A 27,583-nucleotide genomic window follows, 5' to 3' on the forward strand; every position below is an offset into this window, starting at 1 on the left:
TTCCAGCCCCCCTCTCTCTGTCTCTCTATCTCTCTGTTGTCAGATTCCGATGTAGTTGGTGGGAAAAATGGGTAGCAGCCAAGCAGCAGTTTCCATAAAGCTTCAACCGTGGCTCCCTCAGGCAGCTAACAGCAGCATCAGCAACAAAATCTCTCTCGAAGGAAACCCACTTCCAGGTCATCGTCATCTTCTTCTTCAAATTCGGCTCAACAAATTTCTCCCCCGACTCGAATAGTTTATCGAGAATTGTCTTCCAAGTCCAATCTCAATTTGCCCTTTTGGCAAATTTCCTAGTTCATTGGCTTACTTTTACTAATGGCAATCTCGTTTTTTGGTCTCGCCATTTTCCTTTTTCTTACCCTTGACTCCGATTTCACCTCTTCCCCCGTCTCTACCGCTTCCGAAGGTGTCCAGGTAAGCCAAAAGCCCACTTACTACTTCAAATTCGTGGTTTTTGCGTTCCTATAGTTACACAGATATGCAGTGCATCTTTGTGTGTGTGTATGTTTTTCCCCCTATTTGTTGAAATTGTACGCGGAACGTTGTTTTATAGTTATTTTTGGCTCAAAATTTTGACCAAGTTTGTGCTATTATAGGCATGTGATGGTTATAAATTATAGCGCTTCAGAGGTTTATAAGCTAAAAGAGGACAGGGAAAGAGGAAATGGAGTTGTTTGTGTAGAATTAGTAATAGCCTTCGACATGTTTGATGAAATGCCTCGATAATCTTTGTTGAAAATCTAGTTGGGTGTCAGTTAAAAATTGCTATTTGGATTTTTTAAAGAGCTGATTTATGAATTAAATTTGATTTTTTTTCCTGTTTTATAGTTTGAGGTTTCTGTTGTGTGGCAAAAATAAAAAATGGTGTATGATGCTTTGAGTTCTAATAGTTGTATAATGGGGCTTTGTGCTAAGTCATTCTTATTTTGTTCGGCATTGTGATTTTGGTAGATTACTTATGGGTCAGTGATCATGTAGTTGACGATTACTTATGGCTGGTGCACACCTTTTTGTACAGTACATTACCGGTTTAAGCCTAGCTACCAAAAGCAGCATTCTGTGGACAATATCTTGTTCTGTGGTGCAAGAACAAGCTGTGGTAGATGGCTTTTTCTTCCTTTAACTGATGCTAATCTTTTTGTAGTCTTTTAACTGATACTGTTCTTTACAATATATCCCATTTAGCTAATGAGTTTAAGATGAAAATATAAATAAAGTTCAAGGTATTATTCTCATTAGCTGGACAAAAAATGTAACATCTAGTCCTCTTATTCAGCTTATTGGGTTGCAAGTGTTACGTTCATGAGAATTACAGACTCGTGACACTGCATTGCCACTATTCACCAGTCTATATGATTTTGAGAAAATCAAGGATTAAACAATAAACAAACCCCATCAACAAATCAACCAATTAGAAGGGTGATTTTGATATCTAGCTACTGGGAACTTTTGAAAAGTACTGTGAAAAATCAGCTTGTGCCTGTCTGACCAAGTGTTCATCTTCCCACTGGTCTCTGTATGTCTCAGGCTGAGACCTCTTTCTCATGGAAGTTTCAACATACATCTGCTTTCTCCATTCTTCAGTCGGCAGACAACCACACTGAGCAGCCAACCAATCGTCATATTCGAACTGGCGATATAAAACAACACATCAGTTGAGTTGGGCAGAAATTAAAAACTCTAGCCTAGGTCCATGGAAAAGCAAGTGCAAAGAGGGTCACACTGGTGAAAGATGACAATGAAGAGCTGCAGCGAAATCAAATCAGCAGGAGGTGAGCATTTTCTACCTGATAACCAGCCATGTTATGAGTATACCGCTTTGGAGTGCCAGATGCTTCCATTGATGAGTAGAAAGCTTGAATATCAGCCATCATCTCCTTGGGAGAAGGAAGTGAAAGCCGACCACACAGAGTACCAGCTATCCACTTGCTCTGAAATTCAAACAAGGGGAAAGGTACAACCTAGCAGTCAAAGGGAAAAAAAATCGCTTTTATCAATTAAATGCATTATCAACCAGAACAGTTCATAAACTGAGAACATGGAATATTTGCAAAAGACCTTCCACGGCAACCCAACGAATGAAAGCCATGGCGCTAAAGCTGGAGGAAAAATATGCTTGTAAAGTGGCCCCACACTGTTATCATCCACAGCTACAATGCCATTAATTTCAAGGAACGAAAAGTGATATTTGTACCTTAAAGAACATGAATAATGATTTATTGCAAATTGTCAACTAGAATCGCCAGTTAATGGACCTTTTTTGAAGTCATTATGATCTCATCGCATGAAATAATTTTACCTTTCTTTGTTATTTGATTGTTGCCTATGAACATTTTGTGTGCTTCCAGTTAATTGATCTTTAGGAGAGTCATTCTAGATTTATTGTCCCATAACAATCTTTAGCTAATATATTACTGGTTTTCTTTTGGGTTGGCAGACCACACTTTTGGATTACATCAGGAAAAGCAAGGTATGAATCGATTATTTTTATTGATGTTCACGTTGAGGTACATTATTTGTAATGCCATTATCATTTGATGACTTTAGAAGAAGTACCTTATTCTGTCTTATGTTATGATACTTGAATAGCTGGGAACTAAATCTTAGACAACCTACTGTAGGTGGCAGCATCTGAAGCAGGTGGAATTACTCAAGGCATGGGGGCATACAAGGTACAAGTACCTTTTGATGGCAAGCCACAGACTTGTGTTTTCCTTGACACCCCTGGACATGAGGTAATTAATGATGTAGCACTGGTTCTAACTTTTAACTGCTTATTCATGCAAGTTTTTTTTCTTTTTTTAAAATTTTTATGTCAAATGCTCTTCTTGGAGATTTTGCAGACATATCTTAAAAGGCCTTTGTCAAGATGAATTATCTAACATAACTGTAAAAATGGTTGGATAGGCATTTGGAGCAATGAGAGCTCGTGGAGCCAGAGTAACAGACATTGCTGTTATTGTAGTTGCTACTGATGATGGAATTCGACCTCAAACAGAAGAGGCCATTGCTCATGCCAAAGCAGCTGGAGTGCGAATTGTTATTGCTATAAACAATGTGCGCTTGCATTTATTCTGAGATTTTCCACTGTGTGTTGGCTTGTATATCATTTAGTCTCATTTGCATTCTGCTTTTGATGTATGAAACATGATGACAAATCTCCTCTTGCTTATGGGAGTTGGCATTTTCAGTTCTCATAATCACGGTACTACTCAAGTTTGATGTTTCTAGATTTTTGCATCATAGCATATTATCTTATATGCATTCTGTTCTTTGGGATAATTTTAAAAGTCCTTTGGGTTTCTGATTGACGGAATGTATAGCAGGGAGCACTACCTGCAGGTTGCTTCTATCTCAAAAAAAAAAAACTCCTGACAATTAAAAGTGTCAGCATAGAATTCGATATTTTAATATTGTATTATACTTATCCTGACACTTTTAATTATCAAGAAAAGCGATTTTTGTTGGCAGATGGAAAGTTATAACAGCATAGTTTTCTTGACATGTTGAATAGTACGAGTCTATCCCCATATTGGAAGGGACAACACTCGCCCTAGGTGTGAGGATAGATAAAGTGTCAGGTTAAATTATCTATACTGACACTTTTAAATGTCGTTAAAAGCCATTTTTGTTGTAGTGACAGGAAGAAATATTTGACAGTTTTGACACCTTTTGGTATTTTGATTATATCTTGAGATATAAGTATCAGATTGAGATGATTCTTGAGTCATTTTGCAGATAATACATATCTCTACATTTGTTATGAAATATCAAAAGCCAGTCCATGAGTTTTCCTAGTCAAAAAGTCAAAATATAGTTGGTCATTTTTGTTGTCAAAAGTTGAAATAGGGGATTCACCAATGAAGAGTATTTTAGTTATTTCTCAATCTACATAATCCTAAATTAGATGATTCTTATGCATTGAAAAGTTAACTCAAAGGCCTAAAATTTTTATGTTTTGTACAAGAGCTAGTTCAGCCTGCATTGTCGAGAAAATATCAACTGAATTTGGTGTAAAAACAGAGTAAAGTTCAAGACTCATAAAAAAAGTGCAAATATGCAGAGGAGGCAATATGTAACCTTAACCCGTGTTTTGAACTTGTGTATTCATATTTTAACCGAAGTACAGCTGGAACTAGTTGTACTTTAACTTGCAGCTCTTTTCTACTACTTATGGATCAATTTTCTGAACGAATTTCAGCTGGAAAGTGCATGAAATATCTTGAAAATTTGGAGAAACAACTTTTGGGAATCGCAAGACACAATTTGCACAACTTGAAAAATGATTGTATGGAGCTTTAATTCTCTATAAATAGGGCCTTTATTGAGCTTGCTTGATAACTTTGGAGTCTAGAGAAACTACACCAAAATGTAGTCTTTTACTAGAATTTCTTTAGTTCATTAGTTAGGGTAGATTAGTACACTTTATTTCATCCAAGTCTTGTATGGAACTAAGTATAGATGAAGTTGAGGATGAAGATGGAGAGTTTAAAATTCATATGACAAGAGTGACATTTCTCCTATCACTTTATTTCTTGTATTAATTCTAATATTTGGTTATAATACAAGTTTGGATCTTGTTTTAATGTCTTTCATGTTTTGCTAGTTTTTATACTTAGGGTGTGGATGAACTTCTATGATTATTATGTGATCTTTTCATGGTTATTTGAGTTATATTTTTGAACAAGTTATGTAACACTTTTGCTTTTCTAATCATGATTAGCTGACCATTAATTATGATAAATTTAAGGTGCTAAGTTTACAATAAAAATTGGGATTTGACACTAGTTCAAAAAGTGCTAAATTTAGGGAGTTCACTCACGAAAATTGAGGAGCATCTTTGTGATTTTAATGACTTGTTCCATGTAATTTCATAGAATAAATGAATTTGTAGTTAATTTAATAATCACAAGAGTAGGTATGGTTTAGTTATAAGTATAGTTGATTCATTACGAGAGTAGGTTTTACATATAGTAAGAAATAACGCCAAAACTAGTCAAGATAATAATATTCAATTAACTGATAATTTCATTTGTAAGAGTAGTGAAGAATTTCACAACTCTAGGAGTTTTCTATTGCTATTTTTATTACTTTTATTTCATGTTTGTAGCGTAGATTTAATCTCTTGCATTTGTGGTAATCTAAATAATGAAGGAGCTCGAAAATCCATCAGTAATTGACAATGAGATCGACACCTAATATTCTTATACTCGATAAACGATCTGTATATTTGCAAAAACCAAGATATTTAGATTTTATTAAAATTTGGTGCATGGCAGAATCTCGTCAACACATATTATAAAAAAATATTTATAGTTTATATGTGAATTTATAATAATTCATAAAATTAAACATATATTGTATATAATTACATGTTGGCACAAAAATACACACACACACACACACACACAATAGAAGCAATTTTAACATGTATAAGAATATGTTGGAAAGAGAAGGAGAATAAATACAAACCAATATTCAATAATTTTATTAATTCAAAATTCAACAACAACAATATTAAGTCATAGTTTTTTGCTTACAACAACTCACACCTTAGAGGCTTTTCCTCTTTCTCACAATTTGACTCAATTCAACTCTCTAAATAACAATGTACTAGACTGGTAGTATTTATATATTGTAGAACTTTCTAAACAAATACAATTGCAAACAAAAACTTATTTGGAATTAACTTGAGATCTTCTAATCTAACATGGAAACTAAACAAACATGACACCAAAACAAGAAACTAAAAGAATTAGGAAATAAACAAATAGAATAGATTAGTTTAATTCCATCATTGCTTCCCTTAAACTTCTAGGTTCTCCATTGTGGTCATTTCCAATGCCATCTCAAGCTTGAATCTCCATGAATAATTTAGTCACTGTATGAACGATGTGAGCGCTAACTTGCAATTAATCTTCAATTTTATATTCACACGTGGTAGTGAATGAAACTTGTACTTTTCAAAACAATTTTTTAGTTTGATCACTTCTGTCAAAAATTTCAAATATATTCACCCATGCTTTAATTCAAATATATATCTAATTATGAGCTTGGGATCAGCCTAATTTGAGGCCGGAGCTCATATCAGAGTATAAGTCGAGTCCAAACCTTTTAATCAGGGTCTGAATTTGCAAGTTCGAAAGTTCTATTTACTTTGTCAGAAGAGTTTGGAGTTGTCAAAGTCCGGCTCATAGAGCCTGAGTGACAGCCATATTTTCAATGCTCGCTCCATTTAACATCAAAAGGAAATGATTGTTTTTTCCTTGCCGAAGGTAGAAGGGTCCCAAAATATGTAAATCCAGGCAGGCAGAACACACTGTGGGAACTGTTTTGTTAACGACTCCTTCGAGGAACGGCTTCGGCAGGACAAAAAGGACGAAATTGTTTTGTCATGTGTGCTAACTGTTGAACCTGGCTACTCAAAGCAAAATTATTTTGGACCACGTTCAACCCAACATAATCTTGATTTGGCTAGTTATAGTGACTAATGGAGTGGTTTTCCATGATTAGTGAATTTGTATACTATAAGTGGTGTTAGCATGTATAAAAGATTTATCCGTAAAAAGAAATATTTTATTCGCGTACATTAACTTTTGTGGTAAAACAACATTATGCTATTATTTACTAGAAAAATAGGATTGGCTGTCACTTTACACACAACTCTTAACCAATACTTTTCCATGTTTATCATATTATTTCATCCCTTATCTCTATATTCTAGGCATTTTCATCCGTTATTTGTAGATGCTTTCATATATCTCTTAACATCTGTAGTGATATGTGACTTTAAGTTACAGTGACTCTGACATGCTATCATGGTACTATTTACCAAATCTTATGACAAATGCAACAAAATCTGACCAATTCTCAATTCTACATGCGTGAACTCCATATATCGCCTACTTGACATTGTAGTGTGACTGCCACCAACTACTAGGGCAAAATTATATGAATTTGGAATGACAATTAAAGTATCAGACTAGCTAGTAATTATATGGATAACTTTTATTTCTTCTTTTTTTTCACAAATGATATGGATAATTATGTATCTTACTTCAAAAGATTATTAACACTTGTACAATCCAAACTATACGCACTATACTATTGCTGTTCTTGCTATGAGAACTAAATGAAACCATATCGATTAGGCCCAAGAACAGCAATCCTATTAACAAATATTAAAGTATCATACTACTAATGATATGGATAACTAAGTATCTCTCTTTAAAAGATTTACTAAGACTCGGATCAATGTAATCTATTGATTAATATTATTTGGCTATATAACCTATATATATATATATACACACACATAGGAGGAAAGTGATCGATCATATTGATTAGGTCCAAGAAGAGCAATGCTCGACCAACAAGACAGCAAAGATGCTAATGTGGGGACTGGTTGATTTAGGAGGTGATGGGAGGACTGAGGTAAGGTTGGCCAAGGGCACATGCTAGCTTTCTGATGATTGGAGGAAGCCAAGGTTGGTTAATTCATGGGCAGATGGAGAAGATCTCTCCATCAATTCTGAGTTGAGATAAGTTCTGCAGAATCTGCTTGGAAGATAATTGCATGAGTTTTTTTTTTCTCCAGGCTCATGCTTACGCGAGAATGAGATTTTGTGCGCGTGCTTTGTAAGCATATAGGAAAGAATGGGCAGATTTTGTAGATTTTCTAGACATCCAATGATGCCAATTATTATAATTCGTCCACTTGCAACAACCTAAGAGTTGGATTTTGCTTTTACACCATCTTTGTGTCAGTGATAATTGGGAATTAAATAAAACAATCATCATCATCATCATCACCATTTCTTACCATCAGCATATAGCATCTTTTAAGATTTCTGTCCATATCATTTCAACAATAATAACTACCCCTCTCAACCATTCTCTCACACTTTTTTTGGTTTCCCTCATAATAGTTGCGTAGACTCCAGCCAGTCGTACAAACTCAAACATAAATTTCTAATTCTAATTAGCGCATCACAGTTTAACATGCATATATAATAGATCAGAATCGAATATAGCAAATAATTTTAGTCTCCTTGAGAGTTTAGCTCGCCATAGTTCGATCACACTCCCTACTTAGTTCCCTCTTAATTACCCTTTTACTCCTTTATTTGGACTTTTGTTCAAAAATATAAAAATGAACGTATGCGCTGACTTTTTTTTTTTAATTCAAGGAAAACTATAAAACTGACAAGAAATAAGAGAGAAATGGGATGACTAGGAAGTCGAATTAAAGATCTCACAATCACTTGATTAAGTTTTTGGAGGCACAAGATTATGACTTAACTTAAAGAATAAATCTTATATATACTGACAATGTATTCATTATCATCATTAGATTTATTAGTAAAAAACAAATAAAGGTTTGGATAACGAGTGCCCACAATGGTACAGTGAATTCAAGAAAGAGTCTAAAAATATAAAGGTGCAATGAATGTAAACGTGTGCATTCGCATAATAACTCAAGTGTAATTTAGGTATATTGACAAGTATTCAATAGAACCTGTGAAAAAAAAAATCTAACAAATAATAATGTAACTCGATTTGGGCCACGTAGTTTCCATGTGGCACATAATTGTTTTCTCTCCTTTTCATGTTCTCACAAATAAACATCATTTATTATTGTTAGACTTGATCAAGAAGTGGGAGTACAACTATAAAGTGATGGATGAAGGATCAAAAGAATGAGGCACACGCGTGGCTTTTGTGGGTTCTGCTGTCTAGAAATCTTAAACTTGGTCTTGGCCTCTTCATTACATTTGGTACAAACGCAAATATACAAATTCCTAACACAACATGTCATTCTCCTCCACCTCACCCCACTAGGCCTCTCTCATGCACTCCTTTTCCTACCTTGCTTGCGGGCGGTGGCAAATGGAAATGGTTTGGTACTCAAAAACCACACTGGCGTGCATTAACATTTGATTGATTACCAAAAGGAGACTAGGCTGCTGGGCAGCTACTTCTACACGATCATCAATGATCATATGGAAGCTAGATATAGCTAGACATGAAGATTATGTTCAAGAACTTTTTCTTTCTTTTTTTTCATCAAAATATGACAGTGGGGGAGAAAGAGGGCATCATGCAAATCCCTTTAAGGAGATTTTTCTGATTTATTCTCCATGAATGGTGTCTAATCATGCGATCATTGTGAAGAATTCCATATATGGTTAATTGACATGACAACAATGTTCCTATTTTGTTGAGAACTAATTCCTTTTACTAATTGGGGAGAAGAATTTCTCCTTTACACGTGTCGACTCACCACATACCTTCTAGATCAGTGAAAAAATTAAGTTACTCAAAGGTTAGAAAGTAAAAACTTTTCAGGGAGAAATCATGGGGATGGAGAATGGAAATTGAATGGAATTTACTATTTCCTTTTCTTCATGACTTTAGTCAATCTATTAAGTGGAATTAACTGTTTCCTTTTCTTCATAAACATGCATTTGGCTCAAAAGTTCTTCTTTTTTTTTTTTTTTGGAAGAGGGGGGCGGGGGGAAGGAGAAGGGAGGGTTTCAAAAGTTCAATCTCTTATTCTTATGGCATATGCATCTCTATTTTCTTTTTCTTTTTTTTTAAAAATTTGGAATACATTAAACATCTTTTCTGAACAAGGGGCGGTTTGAACATATTTTAACCCTAGTTCCTTTTTGCTTTTTAAAAGAGAAGTAAATTAAATTGTAAGCTAGCTAGTAGCTGTTTACAAATAGTTTTGTCAAAGTTCGGCTGAGGGGACAGTGGTTCCCCACCCTTATTGCTCCTAGCATTTGTTACTCACTCCGTAGAGACTGCCATTATTTTTAGTGCCCATAGATAATCTAGAAAAACTAGCAAGAAACTAATATAATAAGCTCTACAACTTTTAGTACTTGTATCTAAAAATGATTTAAGTTTAAACATTTCATAATTTAGTGTGTGTTGATCATGTTGTAAGCATGCAACTTGCCCAAACATTATGATTATCACGAAATATATGATTAACAACTTTAGTTGTTCTCTGTCTACATCAATCCTTAATTCATCCTGCTAACTTTTTGATGCAGGATCGATCACATTTCTGAAGATAACATAACTAATGTCAGTTAAAGAGACATTTCGTTCGCTGCTGTCTTGATCAAGGAATTAAAGTTGTGTCCCACTAGATATTCAGTATTGGCCTCTGCGATTTGCATTGCATTGACGTAAACTGATCAGAAAAATCATGTTCATATGTTCAATATCTTGATGAGCCTTTTTCCAGTTTCATCTAGTCTGTGTTAGTGTCTGTCTTTACTACCCTTTGCTGTGATTCAGTAGATGTGGCTCTATGATTTGAAAAGAAGAACCAATTTGTGATGTGAACAAACAACAAAGAAAGAGTTACGACACTCATGTTGCATGAAAATCTTTGGCAAATGCGTGAGTCCCAAAAACAGTAATCTTCCAGCGACCTCTTGTGTGTGATGCCCGCGACGGTGAGGAATAATAAAGAACTATATCGTCCTATATGCTAGTGGCAGAATTTTACAGAGATGATGGCTGGAATATCTAAAAGTAAAAAAAAAAAAAAAAATCAGTAATCCCAATATTATTTAATTGGTGAGTGGTTACGTACTGAGCAGCTAATTAATTTCGACATTACTGAATTTGACACTATTATAAAAGACTCAAAATCTTTAAACCAGGAAATGCGTGCGAAAATGTCACCATTTGCGAGCTAAAAAGTAAGGTCCAAAATTGCGTACATGACGAGCAAGCACTAAGTTTAAAGAAATATGTGAGTTGAATGATGAGACCTAGCATCTTTATTATCTAGTAATATTAATAGAGCAAAAACTTTTGCTCGAACACTTGGAGATAAACTTGTGACATCGAAGAAAAGCATCTAATTTGCATTTGAAGATTATAAGATTATGCAACATGCATCTGTCCGTCAGGGTGGCTTCTGATAATTGGACTGACTTCATTATGTAATCATAGTCAGTTAAAGCAATTCCAATGACCAAGAATCCTTCAATAGTAAAGAGAAACAATGCCCACAAAATAGAACCCGTACTCAAGCTGATTCAGTACTTGTGTAATGGAGCACATCTAAGTTGGACGTTTACTAGGATTGATTGGTCAACTATGCTCCTGTGTAGTACTTTCCATGCAAACATGCATGTACTATATGACTACAATATCTTCTACCTTTTTAACTATCAATATGTGGTCACTGGTCATGAATCAAGAATGTGTTTTTCGTTTTGGTACAAATTTTGGTGAGTACATTACATTTAGGAAAACTTCTGTTATATATAGGTGCCACAATTAGATCCAGATTAACAAACAGCAGATCTCACAGACGGAATCCCGCAATTACAATTAGTCTAGTGGTTTATACGACAGAAGGCCTTTAACTTTAGTGGGTACATTGTGTCCGGAAGCGGACAGGAACGATTGGCAGTTCAATCATCTCGAAAAGATTTCATACATTTAAACAGAATGAAAACTTTTTTTCAATCGTCTAAATTATTTTAAATACAGTCTAAATTTAAAACAAAATTTATTGGACTCCATGCATAATATTAAAATCTATATACACGATGTAATCTGAATATTTTTCTAGTGAATCCTCACTATAAAAAAAAAAAAACCTTCAGAAACTCTCGCTGTTTTCATTTCATTATGCCCCTATATTTGCCCACAATCTCTTTTAGAGACTAGCCTAGCTTAGTTAGTCTAGCGTTGATTAACCATATGTGAACTTTGAGAACTCGAACCTCTAACTTCTTGCTTAAAAATGACAGTTGACTGCCTAAACATAGAATTGCTTTGCTTGGTGATTATAAACTTGACTTAAATTAATGAACTGCTGTTTCTACTAAAAAATTATTGGGCCATTTTACTTTTAAGTATAAATGGGAGGATTCGATTCCGAAACCTCTCATTTATACACGCTCCTCCTATACCACTCAATCCATTTCTCCCCTCTTAAAAGTTATTGGGCTTGTTTCCACTATGTTCAACATGTATTTGCATATAAATAATAAAACTGTCATTCACAACTCCAAATTGCAAACGTGCTATTGTGTTTTACATGGTTTTTGTCCATGAGATAAATAGTAGAATTCAAAGATCAAGCTATACTACTAGGTAGCTGCAATATATATACATATTTTTTTTTTCCCCAAAATTCTACTCTACTGATTGCATATAAAATTGCAATTAATAACTCCAAATTGCAAAATGAGCCATTGTATTCCGTATGGTTTTGTCTACGAGATTAGCTAGTACAATTCAAATTAAGAAGAGCAATACAACCAGCTATCTGCGCAACAATTTTCTTTTGGCAAAAATTCTACATCCAAGTGGCATTAAGGTTAGGTTGATAGTGGTTCAGTCTCCATCAGCCTTTCGTCAGCCCAATTGGATCTCCTCCTTCAATTAGATTAGAGTAGGGTAGTATAGACAAAATAACGATGACAAAAAAAAAGTGGCATTAGGGTTAGGTTGCTAGCTTTTATAGCATTCAAAATCACTTGTCTCAATCTCTGAATTGATAAGGATATGCAAGAAAAAGACTTCACAACATAAATATAAGATGCATTACCATATAGTAATTAAATTTCTGATAAGTATGGGACTGTAACAGTTGACCCGAAAACTGAATGGAAAATCTAGAATTGGTCAGTTGCCAAGTGTTGGGACCTTAAATATTTGATAGTGCCAAGACTTCCAAGCCCTTTGCACATCTCCTCCACTTGTTCATGATTTTGAGTGAAGGGATTCATGGTTCCCCTTTTGGGAGACTTATCAGATGGTAAATGGTCTAACTCTTTCCCTAAAATAGAGGCTTTTTATTTTGAAAAAAAAGAGACTAATTGTTCTCTTCTCTTCAGTCCCTTTCGGGATAGTAGAGGGAGGAAATTCTAGCAACCACCTTTAAAAAAACTTCAAAGATCGATCAATGGAAGCAGCTGATATCATTAGTCACTATCCAGAATCACCAAGCTAGTGGTGCACCAGTTGGACATGATAATAAACTTTTTGCAGAGATAATATTCTCCTCTCATCTTCCTCTAGTGGCTAGAGGATTTTTATCAAAATAGTTTGAGATAACTAAAAATACACCACAATTGAAGAGCAAAGCAGGGTAAAGATTAGTTGATTAAAAAGTGAGAATTTGTGTTGTCCAATCTTCAAAACAACTTTTGCTTGCCAGCCTCATCAATCAAATTCAATCGTGAAAAGGTTTTCAGCTAAATTATACTTCCCTCTTTTATGTATCTTGCTTCGGTTGATCGTCATGTACCCAACAAAATTTAATTGGCTCAAACAAATTTTACACTTACAAAAAACATTAACTTTTTTATCCACCTTCTTCTGTTTGTATTCTATAAAATGATATTGTAATTTTTCAAATAGTTTAATATTTTCTACAATATTAGTGTAAATATTCCTTTACATTAGCGGTTTTTTTTTATAAAATACAAGAAATTTTTCAGTCCCCAACCCCTTAAATACGCCACAGTGCCCGAGAGAGAGAGAGAGTTAGTTGAAACTCTTAAGAGGGAAAGATGACTAGTTGAGGATAGAAAATTTGACTTATAAATTGTTATAGGCATATGAATTTGAAATATGTTGCATGATCATGCAGCAAAATATTTTGGAGGCAGCCTTTCTACATGAAATCATGTTAAGTCAGCCCAAAATTCTTACTTCTTACATATTATTATACATATTATAACACATTTCCTTACTAATTTTTGAAATTTGAAATTGTTGACCTTTCTTAAAATTTCAACAGGCAAAAGTTAGTTAGGTCATTCACTACTGTAACTATATATATATATATAATGCAAATAGATAAAAAGGTAAGTAGAGGGTGTGCTGAGAAAATTAAAAAAAAAAGAAAAAAAAATTCCAAACAGTGAAAGCCATGTGTGCCCTAAAGTATGGAACTAAATGAAAAGAGCGAAGTGAATTTTTAATATCAAACTAATTCCTACTTCTTTTTTTAAAAAAGTTGGAACAACATATTTCAGAACTTGGTCTAACAGTTAATAGTTTTCCAACACGAAATTAACATAACAAAGCAGCAAGCCAACTATCATTGCCAGTCAAAATTGTCCACCATCTGCTAGTCTAGTATTGTAACAAAATGACAGAAAACAAATGAAAAAACAGTTGAGAAACTAAGCTTGTTCCACCCCAAGGGACAACAAACAAGATGTACTTGAATATATGTTAGCTTGAATGTCTACCACAAACAAAAAGAATGGATTAATTAGTTCACCCAAAAAGGAGTAACATGCGATTTAAATTTCAATGACGCTTCACTTATAACTCAGAAGTTACTGTTTCATTCATAAGAGGTAATTGAGGAACTATGGTTGATCTTTAATGAAGTTATTTTTCACTTTTTCTTTTTTTTTTTTTGGAGGGATAGGGGAGGAAAACAAACTTTCAAAGCACTGAAACCAGGCAATAGAACGTGTATTTATTGCTCGATTGATTAGGACTTTCAAATAAGGAATAATGCATCACCACATTTCAACTAAGCTCCACTTAATCAATGAGAGTTATTTAATAATCTTTAATATTAACGAGGTGTACCAATATGAACAAAGTTAAAGAGAAAAAAAAATAATTAGAACAAACTAATAAACTAAACTGTGCTTGTCATTTCATGATCTACAGCCCACTAACTAGTGATAAGGGCTCTAATACCTCATTAAGTGTCACTTTTAACATTTGTCCATAACCACAATTAGTAAAAGCACTTGACAGATGTAGAGAAGTCATTTTCTGAGTTCAATCCCTACCATCACTCTTTTCCAAAAAAAAAAAAGAAAAAGAAAAAACCCTACCATCACTATCTACGAAATTCTATACCAATTGATTCCCACACGAACACAAATTTCTTATTCATAACTCTTCTAACAGCTTATGAAAATCCAAAATTGCCATGCACTTGTCCCCCTTTATTCGTGAGTTTCTGTCAACCCTGAAAAATTTTACATTTGGAACAAATGCTTTTCTTGGTCTCCACCTTTTAAACTAGGCTATTGTTGTGAAGATAATCTAATGTGGAAGTGACGCACATATGAGAAGAAATCAAGAAAGAGAATAAAGGGAATTGGAGTTTGGAAAGAGAGGTAGTCGACAACTAATTAAGGTTGTTAAAGTGACAATTATTAAACAAATGAGAGATATTAAGCTCAAAGGCATAAAAGAAAAAGATGAAGAAAGAGGTAAAACTAAAAAGGAAGAACAAAGGAGGGTGGGAAATCTAACTGCATAGAATAATGGAGCAGATAATGAAGTGAGTGTAGGGACAGCCAACAAACACAAACTCCACCAAACCATGATTTTCTGCATAAAAATTGCATGTGTTAACATCATATGTGAAAGCATCCAAAAATGCACCATTTCTCTTTAGTGTTTATGGGGAGTGGATGCCACGTGTCGCCTTCCCAACTCCATGTCACAAACTCAAAAACGACAAACTAATTTTTATTTCTTTTGATCATAATAAATAGGGGATTAAGGAGAAAATTGAGAAAAAGAAAGAACCTGTACATGGTACACTGAAGAATTATGTTCAATTGACATTATCTAGATGTATCCACAGTAAATTTACCAAAACAGGAATTAAATAACGTTTCATATGGTAAATTGCTTCTAACATGACAATTATGAACGACACGTGGCCAAAATAAGGTAGGTATCAGTTGTTTTCTTCTAGAACTAAATACACTAACGATTTCTTTCTAGTTTTTAAGCAAATGCATGCAGAACCGAAAAAGAGATAACTCTTTGTTTAAAATTTAGGCCAATATGGTTTATGCATCCTCATTATGATTCCAAAATAAAAATTCGATTTTTCTTAGGAGATACAAAGCAATCAAGAAATAGTACTAACCCATGATTGTGGCACGTGAGGAAAGCTAGTGTTAAATTTCATTAACCTACTAGTTGATGGATCACTTAAAAAAGCTTCAATGCTTTTAGCTATTGGATTTTAAGACCATAATCCATTCAAAATATTTTAGTGGTAACTATACCGTCATACAGGTTTCGAAGTAGGACATGAGTAATCCACTCGAATTGAAGTGTAAATTGGCCTCTCTGAGATGGTATTCAAGATTATTATAATCAAAAGGGTGCAAATTGGTCCGCTCCCCGCCCACCCCCATACCCAAAAGGAAAAAGGAAAAGGGAAAAGACTACCATTTATGAAGGTAACTTGTACTATGTTTTCCTATCTATTTGTGAAATTTGAAGTCATGCATGTATAGCTTTACTTCTGACCAAAACCCTATGTAATGATCTAATGCCCTTCGTTGAGAAATTAGTGTAAATGTATTACACACATTATACATATTGAAATGTTCACGTTGGGACGGAGACGGAAAAGAGATTGAAGTATAACGTCCGGCTCAACGGATTACTAATAATTTTGGGTTAATTATTTTGAACTTGTGGTTTCAAGTCAAAAGGTGCTAGGCTGGTCTAGCAAGCGTGGGCATTACAAATAGTATCAAAGTGATTCTAACGTGGTCTCTGCGTGAAGTGAGATTGGCCAGTGAATTATAATTCTAACTATGTAAGGAAGTGCAAGAAATTAAATGCTATACGGGGTTGGATGGCACATCAGACAGAAGTCATCTCTAGAACCCGTATGAGCCATCTCTAGAATTCGTGTACGACTAAGTGAACAATTTGAACTGTAACGAATTTTGCGAGAACGCAAAGTTCTAAAGGTGGGGAGAGTGAAATGTCTCGTATCCCATATTGGCTCGGAGAAGGGAAAGGGAATGAAATATAATGTCCGACCCATTGGATTACTGATAATTTTGGATTAACTATTTTGAATTTGTAATTTTAACTCAAAAAGGTATTGGCCAATCCGGTGGACGCATGACGTTACACATTTAAATAATATTTACGGTAACACAGCGGGACTTTCATCATCTTTGATGTAAGCTTCGTTGCAAATCTAGTTAGTCGAGTCGAACTAAAGATCTTCTATCCTTGGAGGCAGAAATCAGCTTGAAGGTTACGCGTTTAAAAATGATATATTATTGACATTTGAAAATTATCAATCCTTAAAAGTTTTACATTTCTTCTAAACAATTTGAGAGACATTTGTAGTTTAATTCATCAAATCAACTTACAATCTTACTAATAACTTATATCTAAATTCATACAATTTCATTAGAATGCTTTTTATCCAGGGGAATCTAATGGCAGTTATTGCTTGTGTGTGTGTGTGTGTGTGTTTTTTTTTTTTTGGGTCAATCTGTAGGTTCATTCATTTTGATTTTTTTCCATGTACTGACCGTAAACTTTGTTCACGTGTGGGAATATGCTTTGGTAAGAATAAAACCATAAAAAGTATTGACAGCCAATGGGAAAAGAATTCTTCCATTGTTTTTCCGGTTCAAGAACTTGGCATGGTACCCTGAATGAGATACATCAAGTCCAAACCCACGAAATTCGAGAATCAGAGCCCGGATAAAGATGGTATTAGGATCCTTCGTATATAGCACATGAGGAGAACTCTATTCACTTGGCAAAACGATTTATATGTGGGGATAAATTGTTATTTAAAAGGGAAGTATTATTTGCACTCCTATTTTTATTAATCACATTCCTATTATCATTTTAATTATATAATTTTAATTTATTATACTATATGATAAAACAAATGATGTAAGTGCAAATAACAAAAAATGGAGTGCAAATAACTTTTCTCTTTTACAAATTACCTTTTCTTTTTTGGGCAATTTTGGCAAAAGTCATCCCTCTAGAAACTTTTCATGTCAAAGGGCCGATAGGAATTTTCTTCGTTAAATATACATAAAGAATGATACTTAAAGAAGAAAAGAGAAACCAAAATGTGCAGAATGATACTCAGAGAAGAAAAGAGAAAGATGCAGTTAATATAAATCCTAAGCTACATTGGAATCCAATATGAGAATTTATTCTTTTACTTTAGTTATCTACTTATCTTGACTTAATAGCCTCCCAATACTTTTGCACGTGGGTTTGGAAATTTATAGTAATTATTTTCCTCCTTTTTCATTAATATCCTTGTTTCAAATGGGAGGTAGGGTAGGATTGAGAAGGAAAATTCGCAAAGTGAAAATCCTTCTAATTAAAAGTTGATCAATGAAAATTCTTCTGATTATCCTTTTCTACACTGTCGATTAAAATCCCTTTTACATGAGCATGCATGAATGAATACCCCATGTGAAAAAAGAGAAATTCAAATTTCAATGGAAGTTATGTGTCATATGGACCTATTCTCAACTGATTTTGATTTTAAAAAAATTGCCCAAAATTAGAATTGAAAAGGCAGGAATATTGTAACTTTTAATTTAGAAATTTTTGTAGAGTTAAAAAATAAAGATGGAAAAAGAAATAGTTGAAAACATCATATAACTAAATTTCTACAATTAGAAGTTAAAAAATCAATTGACAATATACTAGATCCGATAATGAAAAAAATTATTCCAAAACCTTACGCATAACACTATGTTCATTCTTCAAAAAATAGATGCCGATGATAAAGCATAAGTCATGCTAACATTGGGCTGTGGATGAGTAATCAAAACTACGTACAAATGGCATAAATTTCAAAATATTGGAAAAAAGATGTTTTCAACAAAGATCAACTTAACTATTTAACTATCTTGACTTCCACATCCATTAGTCAAGGCCAACTAAATCCTCAATTGATTTTGAGATGAAGGACTAGATTCTTCAACATGGCATCAAAGCTAACTTTGGACTCTTCTGTGCATTGAACTTGGTTTCATGGATCTCTTTCATGATAATGCTCATTCTTGTTTGTTCAGACCGAGGCACGTGTAAAATAGGTGTTAAACAGAGATCAGCTAAACTAATTAATAAGATCCTAGGCTACTTTTATTTATAGTGGTTAGCCAGAACCAATTAAAGTGCTAATTTCTTTAAACTGCTAATTTCGACTAGGATCTTATTAATTACAGTGAAAAAAATTCAACAGAGATATTAGAGAACCTCTTTGATTTAATCGAATCTATATATCTGCTAATTTCTTATATAGCTTATTTAAACTTTCACTCTCTGTAAAATAAATTAGATTAGATTATAAGAATATTATGGTAATTAGAAAAAAAAAAAAAGACAAGGTTAGGTTCATCTTGGAACATAAATGCCAAAGGACTGGCAGAAGTACACGCAAACTCGAATCCTTTGTCCATTAGAGAAAGGGAGAAAAAATACATAGAAATATGTCATACGATGTGACTTTAAAGGCTTTGCAAATAAAATTGATGGGACTCATGGGAGTCGAATCCTAACAAAAATTTTTTTTTTTAAAAAAAGCAGGTGACTTTACCACTCCAACAAACACATGGCCTCTTCCGAGAAAAAATAAATAAAGCTCTGGTTATTACTTTTTCTTTACTTCACCTGTTAGGTGGATAGCAAAACCTTATGAATAACTATTAAATATCAATAGCAAAATAGTACCTCTTGTAACTAACATAATTGCCATATGTACATAAAAAAGTATATTTGCAACCTCAACGATAACTCCTTTTTCCCCCCCCAATTAATCAAAGGTTTAATTTTTTATTAACTAAAGTGGCAGCTAAATGGACAATTAAAAAAAATAAAAGTTGAATGGGCCAAGATTTTTAGGTGGAAACGTAAATGGCCAAGTTAAAATGTATACATAAAAAATCAATGTATTAACTGAAATGCTGCCGCGCGGCGCGCAGGCCTCATGTGCACCAATGTCAGATAGCCAACACTTGAATGCAGAATAAAACTTCCTCTACATTGATACAAAGTATGCATGCCTTCTTAGTGCTCATTAATAAAACATATATTTATAAGGATAGCAATTGGAGTTTGATTGGTGGGTTCTTCCTTTAATCATTTCTCTCTTTATAAGAAGACCAAAATGTACATAAAATAAACTAAAAAAATTAACGAGAAGGATGTGGAGGGGAATGGATCAAAGAACATTGAGAGGTGAGACTTTCGCTAGCGTCTAACCTCATATCCCCACCTTTTCGATGAATATTATTAGTGAAATCATTGATGAAGCATGCAATGATATAATTATTGGTCATATCGGATTTCGGCGATACGAATGTTGAAAACTACAGTGTTTTTAAAGATCAAATGAACATGGAATATAGGAATCAGATAGCTTTACTAGGAAAGGAACCATTGCAGCTTTCACTTTTCGTTGCTGAAACTTTTTTAAACTATTGATTTCATTTCATCTCTTTGAACCCTTTTTCTTTCTTTTTCTGTGATCAGAAATGTGTGGTCCAGAATTAAATATGGCCATCTAAGTTTTCTTTCTTCAAACCTTTTCTTCCACATTATTGGTCTCTCGTTTTTCAAAGAAGGATTTAAAGAATAAATTGTTCTATAGAGATAGTTAGTGAATGTGGGGAAACTGCAGAGCGGCATCAATGATTTGGGAATCGGGTGGCGTTAGTTCAGTTTAATTTGGATCGTTCATTTTAAAATTTTTGTTTAAAAATAAACGACACAAATCAGACCTGACTGATATGATTCAATTTATTCTGATAATTGCATTGTACAATTCTAATTGCAACCATGCAATCGCACATGCCCCTCACCCCGTAGCTAGCAGAAAGAACCAATACTCCTATAGGAGGCACGAATATTCTCTGCTCTTTACTTTGGAAAGTGACAAGCAGACCAAGAAGTTTGGATGGAATTTATTTTGAGTCAAATGTCACTTTGATAATCTCTAATTAGATGCTATAAGTTGCATCAATGAATCCCCGTCCAATAATTTCCCCTGCACATTTTGACATAAACTATCGAGATAATGTTTTACACCACCGATTTTTATCGAGAATAAAGTTATTTATGCCTCATCACATCCGATCTCATTACGAAATATTCAATCTATCAAGCTTTATGCATCCAAAATTGTAATTAGAGTAATGAATCTTGGCCGACTGCGGTTTAAGAGTCACAGAGACACGTAGATTAATCTAAGTTGAGTATTATAGGCACGCACGTACAACTATATGAATTAGTACTCTTTATCGTTTTGAGACTTTAGAAAATTGCACGAGTGTCTAAAGATTAAGATGTGGATATAACTAAGTTAGGTATAAAGGAAATAGAATAAGATTAGATTCCAGAAAATTGATGGTTGATGATTTTCTATCATTTTCAAAATCACAGCGAGTAATCTGTATAATTAGAGTGCATGTATGATCGGAAAATTTGTTAATAGTTGTGCTCTAATATTCTTATTGACCTTGCAATTTACCAATGCAATGGAGGCATGTGAGGTCTTAGTTTCTGCAAATTGAAAGATGATTGACAACAAGAAAGAAATGGACAACAGCATTTGAGAGAAATGGACAACAGCATTTGAGAGGCCCCAATACAGCTAATGTCTTAATTGTGTGGTTAAAAAGATGACCAAGAATATGTTGAACAAAGTTCATATAAAATAAAAGACTAAAAGAAACAGCAAAACTTAATCCATGCATCCGCCCCACGAGTAGTCCGAGTGGTTTTGTAGTCTAGTAGGTATCAGTAGGTCCCGTGATCGACTCCTGTGCGCTATCTCGCTATGTATCTTTGGGACAAAATTTTACACAATTTTAGAAATTAGTCTGATCAAAAGGTTGGGATACCCCTAAGTGGAAAAATATATATATATACATATGCATCCCCATTCATCATTACTTTCTAAAGTGATTATAGAGCAAATAAAATTCATGTTTAAAATATTTCTCATGTTTCAGCACATATCACCATTAAAGTGTACGGTCGTGCACAAAACCACTTGCTGTCATCTTCAAAATGATGCCACCATATTTGCAACTTATTTGCTGTGTCATCTTAAAGTGTATTTCTTTTGTTCAATATTTGCAAGTTTGCATTTAATCTTACTTAAATCAAAAAAATTAAAGTCCATCAGAAGACATAATCAGAGGTACAAACAATCATATCTAGCTCAAACATTAGTCAATGCTGAAAGTAAGATACCAAAAATACTAGCTGTTTATTGCCATCCAAAATGGAGAATACAAGGGGGACAAAAGAAAGAAAAAAAACGTACTTAAAATTAAGCATCAGAAAAAAAAAAATAGGAGAAGGGTGAACAAGAAGAAGAAATGCAATCTAAGTGGGAACAAGAATCCATTTGCACATTATGTAAGAATCCATTTGCAAAATAAATATAAGATTAAAGCCTTAAAGTTTATCAAAATGATTGAAGTGAAAGGTGGGAAGCACTATCATTGTCTATTACTAAGCACACGCACAAGATTTCAAGTCCTTCCGTTTTCAAATGTATACAAAAGCAGAACTATAAAATACATAAAAGAAAATACTAATTCAAAAATAAAAAAGTTATATACAAGAACAATGTCTAGATATCATTGCTAAATCCTAGGATATTGCCATATGTGGTTTTTTTTTCTTTAGCTGCAAATTGGTTTCATAGATCACTATGTGAATAATTATTGTCATCAAGTTGTTCTTCATGCATAGTAGCAAAGCAAGTCTTGATAAATGATTGCTCAGTGGCATGTTTCTCATTTCCCACCTTTTGATGTTGGATGTTAACTTCATCATCAATCAGCAATTCCTGCACTCTTGTTCACCATGGGGATATACAGATCTACTGACATATATCACCTGAGATAAATCTATCAAGGCTGGTTGTCTAGATTGTTAAAAAAAAAATTTTGCATTATGCCAACAACTTGTGGTAAAAACCATCATCACCAATAATAGCACACCTGAGAACTATGAACTTTTCACCTTGAAAAGACTTAACATCATTGAAGTGATACTCATAATAATAAAAAAAAAAGTAATATTTATAATAAGCATACATAAAAGATATCCATGGTTAATGAATTAAATAAAATAAGGATATAAAAAAATAGCGAAATCAAATTCACACCCCTACATTCTAATACCACACATTGCATAAGTCTACATTACATGGCACACATCAATAATATAAGTTAACGGGTGCAAATTTAGAATATAGGCGAGTACACGTGTGATCTAGCTCGAATTGTTCCCAAAAAAAAAAAACAGAGAGAGACCAAAATAGAGGAAGAGAGAGAGAGAGAGAAAGGTTAACCTAGTAGAATGTAGGTGAGTACGGGTGTAAATTAGCCTGAGTCATACCCAACCCAAAAAATGAAAAGATGACCAAAGAGAGGAAAAAGAAGAAAAAAAAATTGAGAGAGAGAGAGAGAGAGAGAGAGAGGAGGGGGGTTAGCCTAGTAGCAAGTCATCAACTAAACCATACTGAGTACCAAGAGGTGTTGGAATACTTCATCAAAAGAAAAAGGTGGGGAACCCACCATGAAGGCTAAGGCCAACATCTCAGAGCCTTTAAGACTCAAAGAAGATCCTCGTTTCTGGCCCTCTTCTGTTTATAAATGTGTTGTCCAGTTTCAATTCGGAAGCCAAAGTTAAGAGCAACTTCTTAACTTCTTCCTTCTTCACCAGTCACCACCACCACCATACTATAACAAAAAAACAGTACTTCAACTCGGCCATGCCACTTAATTCTGTAGCACCAAAACCAGAAAATCCCAGCATTCAACTGATGGGAGGCCTGCCAATATCATCAGAGTCCTGTGACAATCCTTATCTGGCTTACCCTATACAGGCCAGAACACAGTCCTTTCTGCAAATGACCTTAAACCCCATAACTCTAAAGGTCTTATTTTCACACCTTTTTCTTTTGGACATTTCATACATGCAAGCACATGCATTTCCCCAGTCGGAAAATAGTTCAAGGCATATAGTTTTATTTGTGACATAGCCCTCAAGGCATGAAGCTCGTTCACAGAGGATTACTCATAAATAAGAATTTGAAATTACTTCTTTTTTTTTCCATTAAGCAGTAATTTGAATGTTCTGCTTATTTGTCTTACTTATTATGCAGTTTGAAGAGATTGTCTACAAGATCAGAATTGAAACGAAAGGAATGTGTTGTGGCCAAACATTGAGCAGCAAAGAGAAGATAATACTGAACGGGCTAACAGGTATGGTTTGTCCAGGGGAGATACTGGCCATGTTAGGTCCATCAGGCAGTGGAAAAACAACCCTCCTAACAGCCCTTGGGGGCCGCCTCACCAGCAAGTTATCAGGAAAGATCACATACAACACCCAGCCTATATCAGGTCATATCAGACGTCAAACCGGGTTCGTTGCCCAGGATGATGTCCTGTATCCCCATCTAACTGTGTTTGAAACTCTCCTGTTCACTGCACTACTGAGGCTGCCAAAAACCCTTACCAAGGAAGAGAAAGTCCAGCATGTGGAGCAAGTTATTGCAGAATTGGGATTGAGCAGGTGCCGCAACAGCATGATAGGAGGACCTCTATTTCGAGGAATATCAGGTGGAGAGAAAAAGAGGGTCAGCATTGGCCAAGAAATGCTAATCAATCCAAGCCTACTGCTGCTAGATGAGCCCACCTCGGGGTTGGACTCGACCACAGCCATGCGCATTTTGACCACGATCAAGCGTCTTGCTAGTGCTGGTCGGACGGTGGTAACCACAATCCATCAGCCTTCCAGCCGGCTCTATCATATGTTTGATAAGCTGGTCTTGTTGTCGGAGGGCAGCCCAATCTACTATGGTCCTGCATCAACTGCCCTGGAATACTTCTCTTCAATTGGCTTTTCCACAACACTCACCGTCAATCCTGCAGATTTCTTGCTTGACCTTGCGAATGGTAATCAGATAATCAATAAGACCAACTCTTTTTCTGTCCTTTATCAGTCAAAGAACTTCGGACAGCTTGAGTTTTCAAAAAACCTGCTATCCAAATGAAATTCAAGAATCAACTCTAAGAATAGGCTCTAGATATTTGCATGTAACATATACTTTTTATGCTGCGAAGTTTAAAGCTGAATCAAGTTTCGATAGACCGAGCAACAAAAGTGAAAAAAAAATCTATATATTCATCAGAATCCTGACCAGTTACCATTAAAACTTTTCAGGAATTGGGCCTGACGCCAAGCATGCAATTGAGCTAGGTGAAAGTGCTGAGAAGGAACAAAAATTAGTGAGAGAAGCTCTGATATCCGCTTATGACAAAAACATTGCTACAAGGTTGAAAGCTGAGCTATGCAGTTTAGACATCAATAATTATGCTTACGCAAAGGATTCTTCCACTAGTGAGTTCAATAGCCTTCCTCTCAAATAAGTTATCTTTCTCAATCACATAGAATTATTAGACTTCAGATAGTTCTCACTTCTCTCATTTCAAATTCTGTCTAATTTACAGTTGTTTTCTGGTGTTCAATCAAATGCAGAACGTGATGCAAAGTCAGAGCAATGGTGCACGAGCTGGTTTTATCAGTTCAACGTGCTGCTACTGCGGGGGCTTAGGGAGCGGAGGTATGAAACCTTCAACAGACTAAGAATTTTCCAAGTCATCAGTGTTGCAATACTTGGCGGACTTCTCTGGTGGCATACCCCAATGTCCCACATTGAAGATCAAGTAAGAATGGATCCACTTACTCACATTATTTGCATAAACAATCATAGTGGCAGCTGTCACTTTCTTTTGAAGGCCATGATAATTATGAGGCTGTTCTGGTTGCTTTAGATTTTACTAAAAGTTGTTTAATCAGAATCACCAAAGCCTACTCTTGCATAGGTTCTAGATAAATCTAAAAATTTAGGTTGTTTTCTTGTTAGAAACTCTAAAATTTTAGTTTTTTAGCTTGTTAGAAAATCTAAAATCTAGACATAAAAGCAAATGAGAACAGCTAAAAAAAACTAATTTTTCAGATCAGAATCTAAAATCAGGTGAAAGAATCAAACGAGAACGTCCGCTATATCAAGAATGCATCTTGATGTTGAATAGACCAAGTCATTGGAAGACCATTAGAGGGCGCCCACATCTGATAATGCGCATGATCTACAGAAAATCGCCGAGAGTACAGTTATTATCATTTTACCTTGAGAGTTCTTTGGAAGCCTCTATATTCAATGAAGACATAAGATATGCTTCTTCAAATAAAACAGCTACTTCTAAGAGATACTAACCTAAGTTCATTTCCTATATGCAGATTGCTATGTTATTCTTCTTCTCTGTTTTCTGGGGCTTTTACCCAATCTACAATGCTGTTTTCACTTTTCCCCAAGAAAGAAGGATGCTTATCAAGGAAAGATCATCTGGAATGTACCATCTGTCCTCCTACTTTCTAGCTAAAACAGTGGGCGATCTTCCACTAGAGCTTGCTCTGCCAACTGCCTTTACCTTCATAATTTATTGGATGGGTGGGCTCAAACCAGAACCAGCCACCTTCATCCTTTCCCTTCTCATTGTTCTGTACAGTGTCCTTGTTTCGCAAAGTCTAGGATTGGCCTTTGGTGCAATACTTATGGACGTAAAGCAAGCTACTACCTTAGCATCAGTAACAACGCTAGTTTTCCTCATTGCTGGTGGTTACTATATTCAACAAATCCCTGCTTTCATAGTCTGGTTAAAGTACTTGAGTTACAGCTACTACTGTTTCAAGCTGCTTCTTGGAGTGCAATACAATGGGAATGATTATTATGAGTGCTCCAAGGGAGTATATTGCCGGGTTGCAGATTTCCCTTATGTCAAATCAGTAGGTCTAAACCATTTGTGGATTGACGTGTCCATCATGGCACTCATGATGGTGGGCTATCGGTTCATTGCTTATCTAGCATTGCGCAGGGTCAGATGAAGAAGGTTCAATTCAGGAGCATGATCACCAAGGCCTGTTGAAGAGTTTTCCATTTCTTCAACTGAGCAATAATCTTAGGTTTAGATGAGAATGCCACTGTCAGATTATGATCACAAGTACCTGGATAGTTGGATGTATCACATTCTGGCAATGGTTTGCAAAAAACTGACTTACAAAAGTGATCAAGATTTGCACAATAAATGTGTAACACTCTTAATAGTAAGACCCAGTCTTATAGAAGGAGAATGATTTTCCCAGTGTCAAAAAAGAGGGCATGTTAAGGCAACTCAAAGTCCACTGTATTCCAGATCCATGTGGGGGCATTACAATCGCCACTTTATGGTAGTAACTCCTACAGATGCATTGACCACAAAAAGAAGGCACTCTTTTAAAGAATAAGCAAATTTAAGTACATAGAGTAATTATATTGGACAAACGTTTTATGTCTGGAAGTGCACCATAACATTGCTTTTATCTATCTTCTTTGTTCAGTCTCTCTGTTGTCTAATCCTAAGTTTATAGTAGGGACAGAAAGTGGGACTAAGAACACTTTTGGCTTCTAATCAAGGTCATGGTCTGAAGGGCCACGAAGACCTCTTTATCTTTAAGGAGACGTTTGAACATATTTTGTTGCTACATCTTTAAATCTTTATACAGTTCCAGGACATGTCATACATGTTTACTGTATGGACAGGAGGAGGGATTCAACATAAGCTTTTTTCAATGGCATGGAGATTTTGACGGAAACCAGAAATTCTGTGAATATTTTTGCAAAAAGAAGTCAAACCCTTGAATCTTGATGTAAAACAGAAGTCAAAAAAATGGAGAGATAACTACAGAA

The 27,583-nt window shown here is 34.8% G+C and overlaps 2 protein-coding genes and 1 long non-coding RNA gene across 4 annotated transcripts; 2 read left to right on the forward strand and 1 right to left on the reverse strand.

Annotated features, from left to right (window-relative positions):
- Positions 1–1,337: 1,337 nt before the first annotated feature.
- On the reverse strand, positions 1,338–2,187 carry LOC113781602 (flavin-containing monooxygenase FMO GS-OX-like 5; the record flags this gene model as incomplete). Its single annotated transcript, XM_027327561.1, has 3 exons — positions 1,338–1,630; positions 1,788–1,961; positions 2,059–2,187. Coding segments are annotated over 3 exons (501 nt in total), but the record flags the coding sequence as incomplete, so codon positions are not given.
- Positions 2,188–2,356: 169 nt separating this feature from the next.
- On the forward strand, positions 2,357–3,041 carry LOC113779030. 2 transcript variants are annotated; one of them, XR_003469424.1, is made up of 3 exons: positions 2,357–2,470; positions 2,622–2,735; positions 2,908–3,041. It is a non-coding gene; the product is annotated as an uncharacterized LOC113779030 (long non-coding RNA). The 2 variants fall into 2 exon arrangements; XR_003469425.1 differs by having other exon boundaries at positions 2,359–2,470; positions 2,629–2,735.
- A 20,459-nt stretch (positions 3,042–23,500) lies between these two features.
- Positions 23,501–27,220, forward strand: LOC113780973 (ABC transporter G family member 14). The gene is made up of 5 exons (XM_027326772.1): positions 23,501–23,731; positions 23,960–24,752; positions 25,021–25,197; positions 25,336–25,523; positions 26,098–27,220. Exons 1-5 carry the CDS (start codon positions 23,567–23,569, stop codon positions 26,740–26,742), a joined length of 1,968 nt encoding a protein of 655 aa, XP_027182573.1. The 5' UTR covers positions 23,501–23,566; the 3' UTR covers positions 26,743–27,220.
- Positions 27,221–27,583: the final 363 nt, after the last annotated feature.

The sequence above is a fragment of the Coffea eugenioides genome, chromosome 8 (genome assembly GCF_003713205.1).
Source record: "Coffea eugenioides isolate CCC68of chromosome 8, Ceug_1.0, whole genome shotgun sequence".
In the NCBI taxonomy this organism is placed as follows: domain Eukaryota; kingdom Viridiplantae; phylum Streptophyta; class Magnoliopsida; order Gentianales; family Rubiaceae; genus Coffea; species Coffea eugenioides.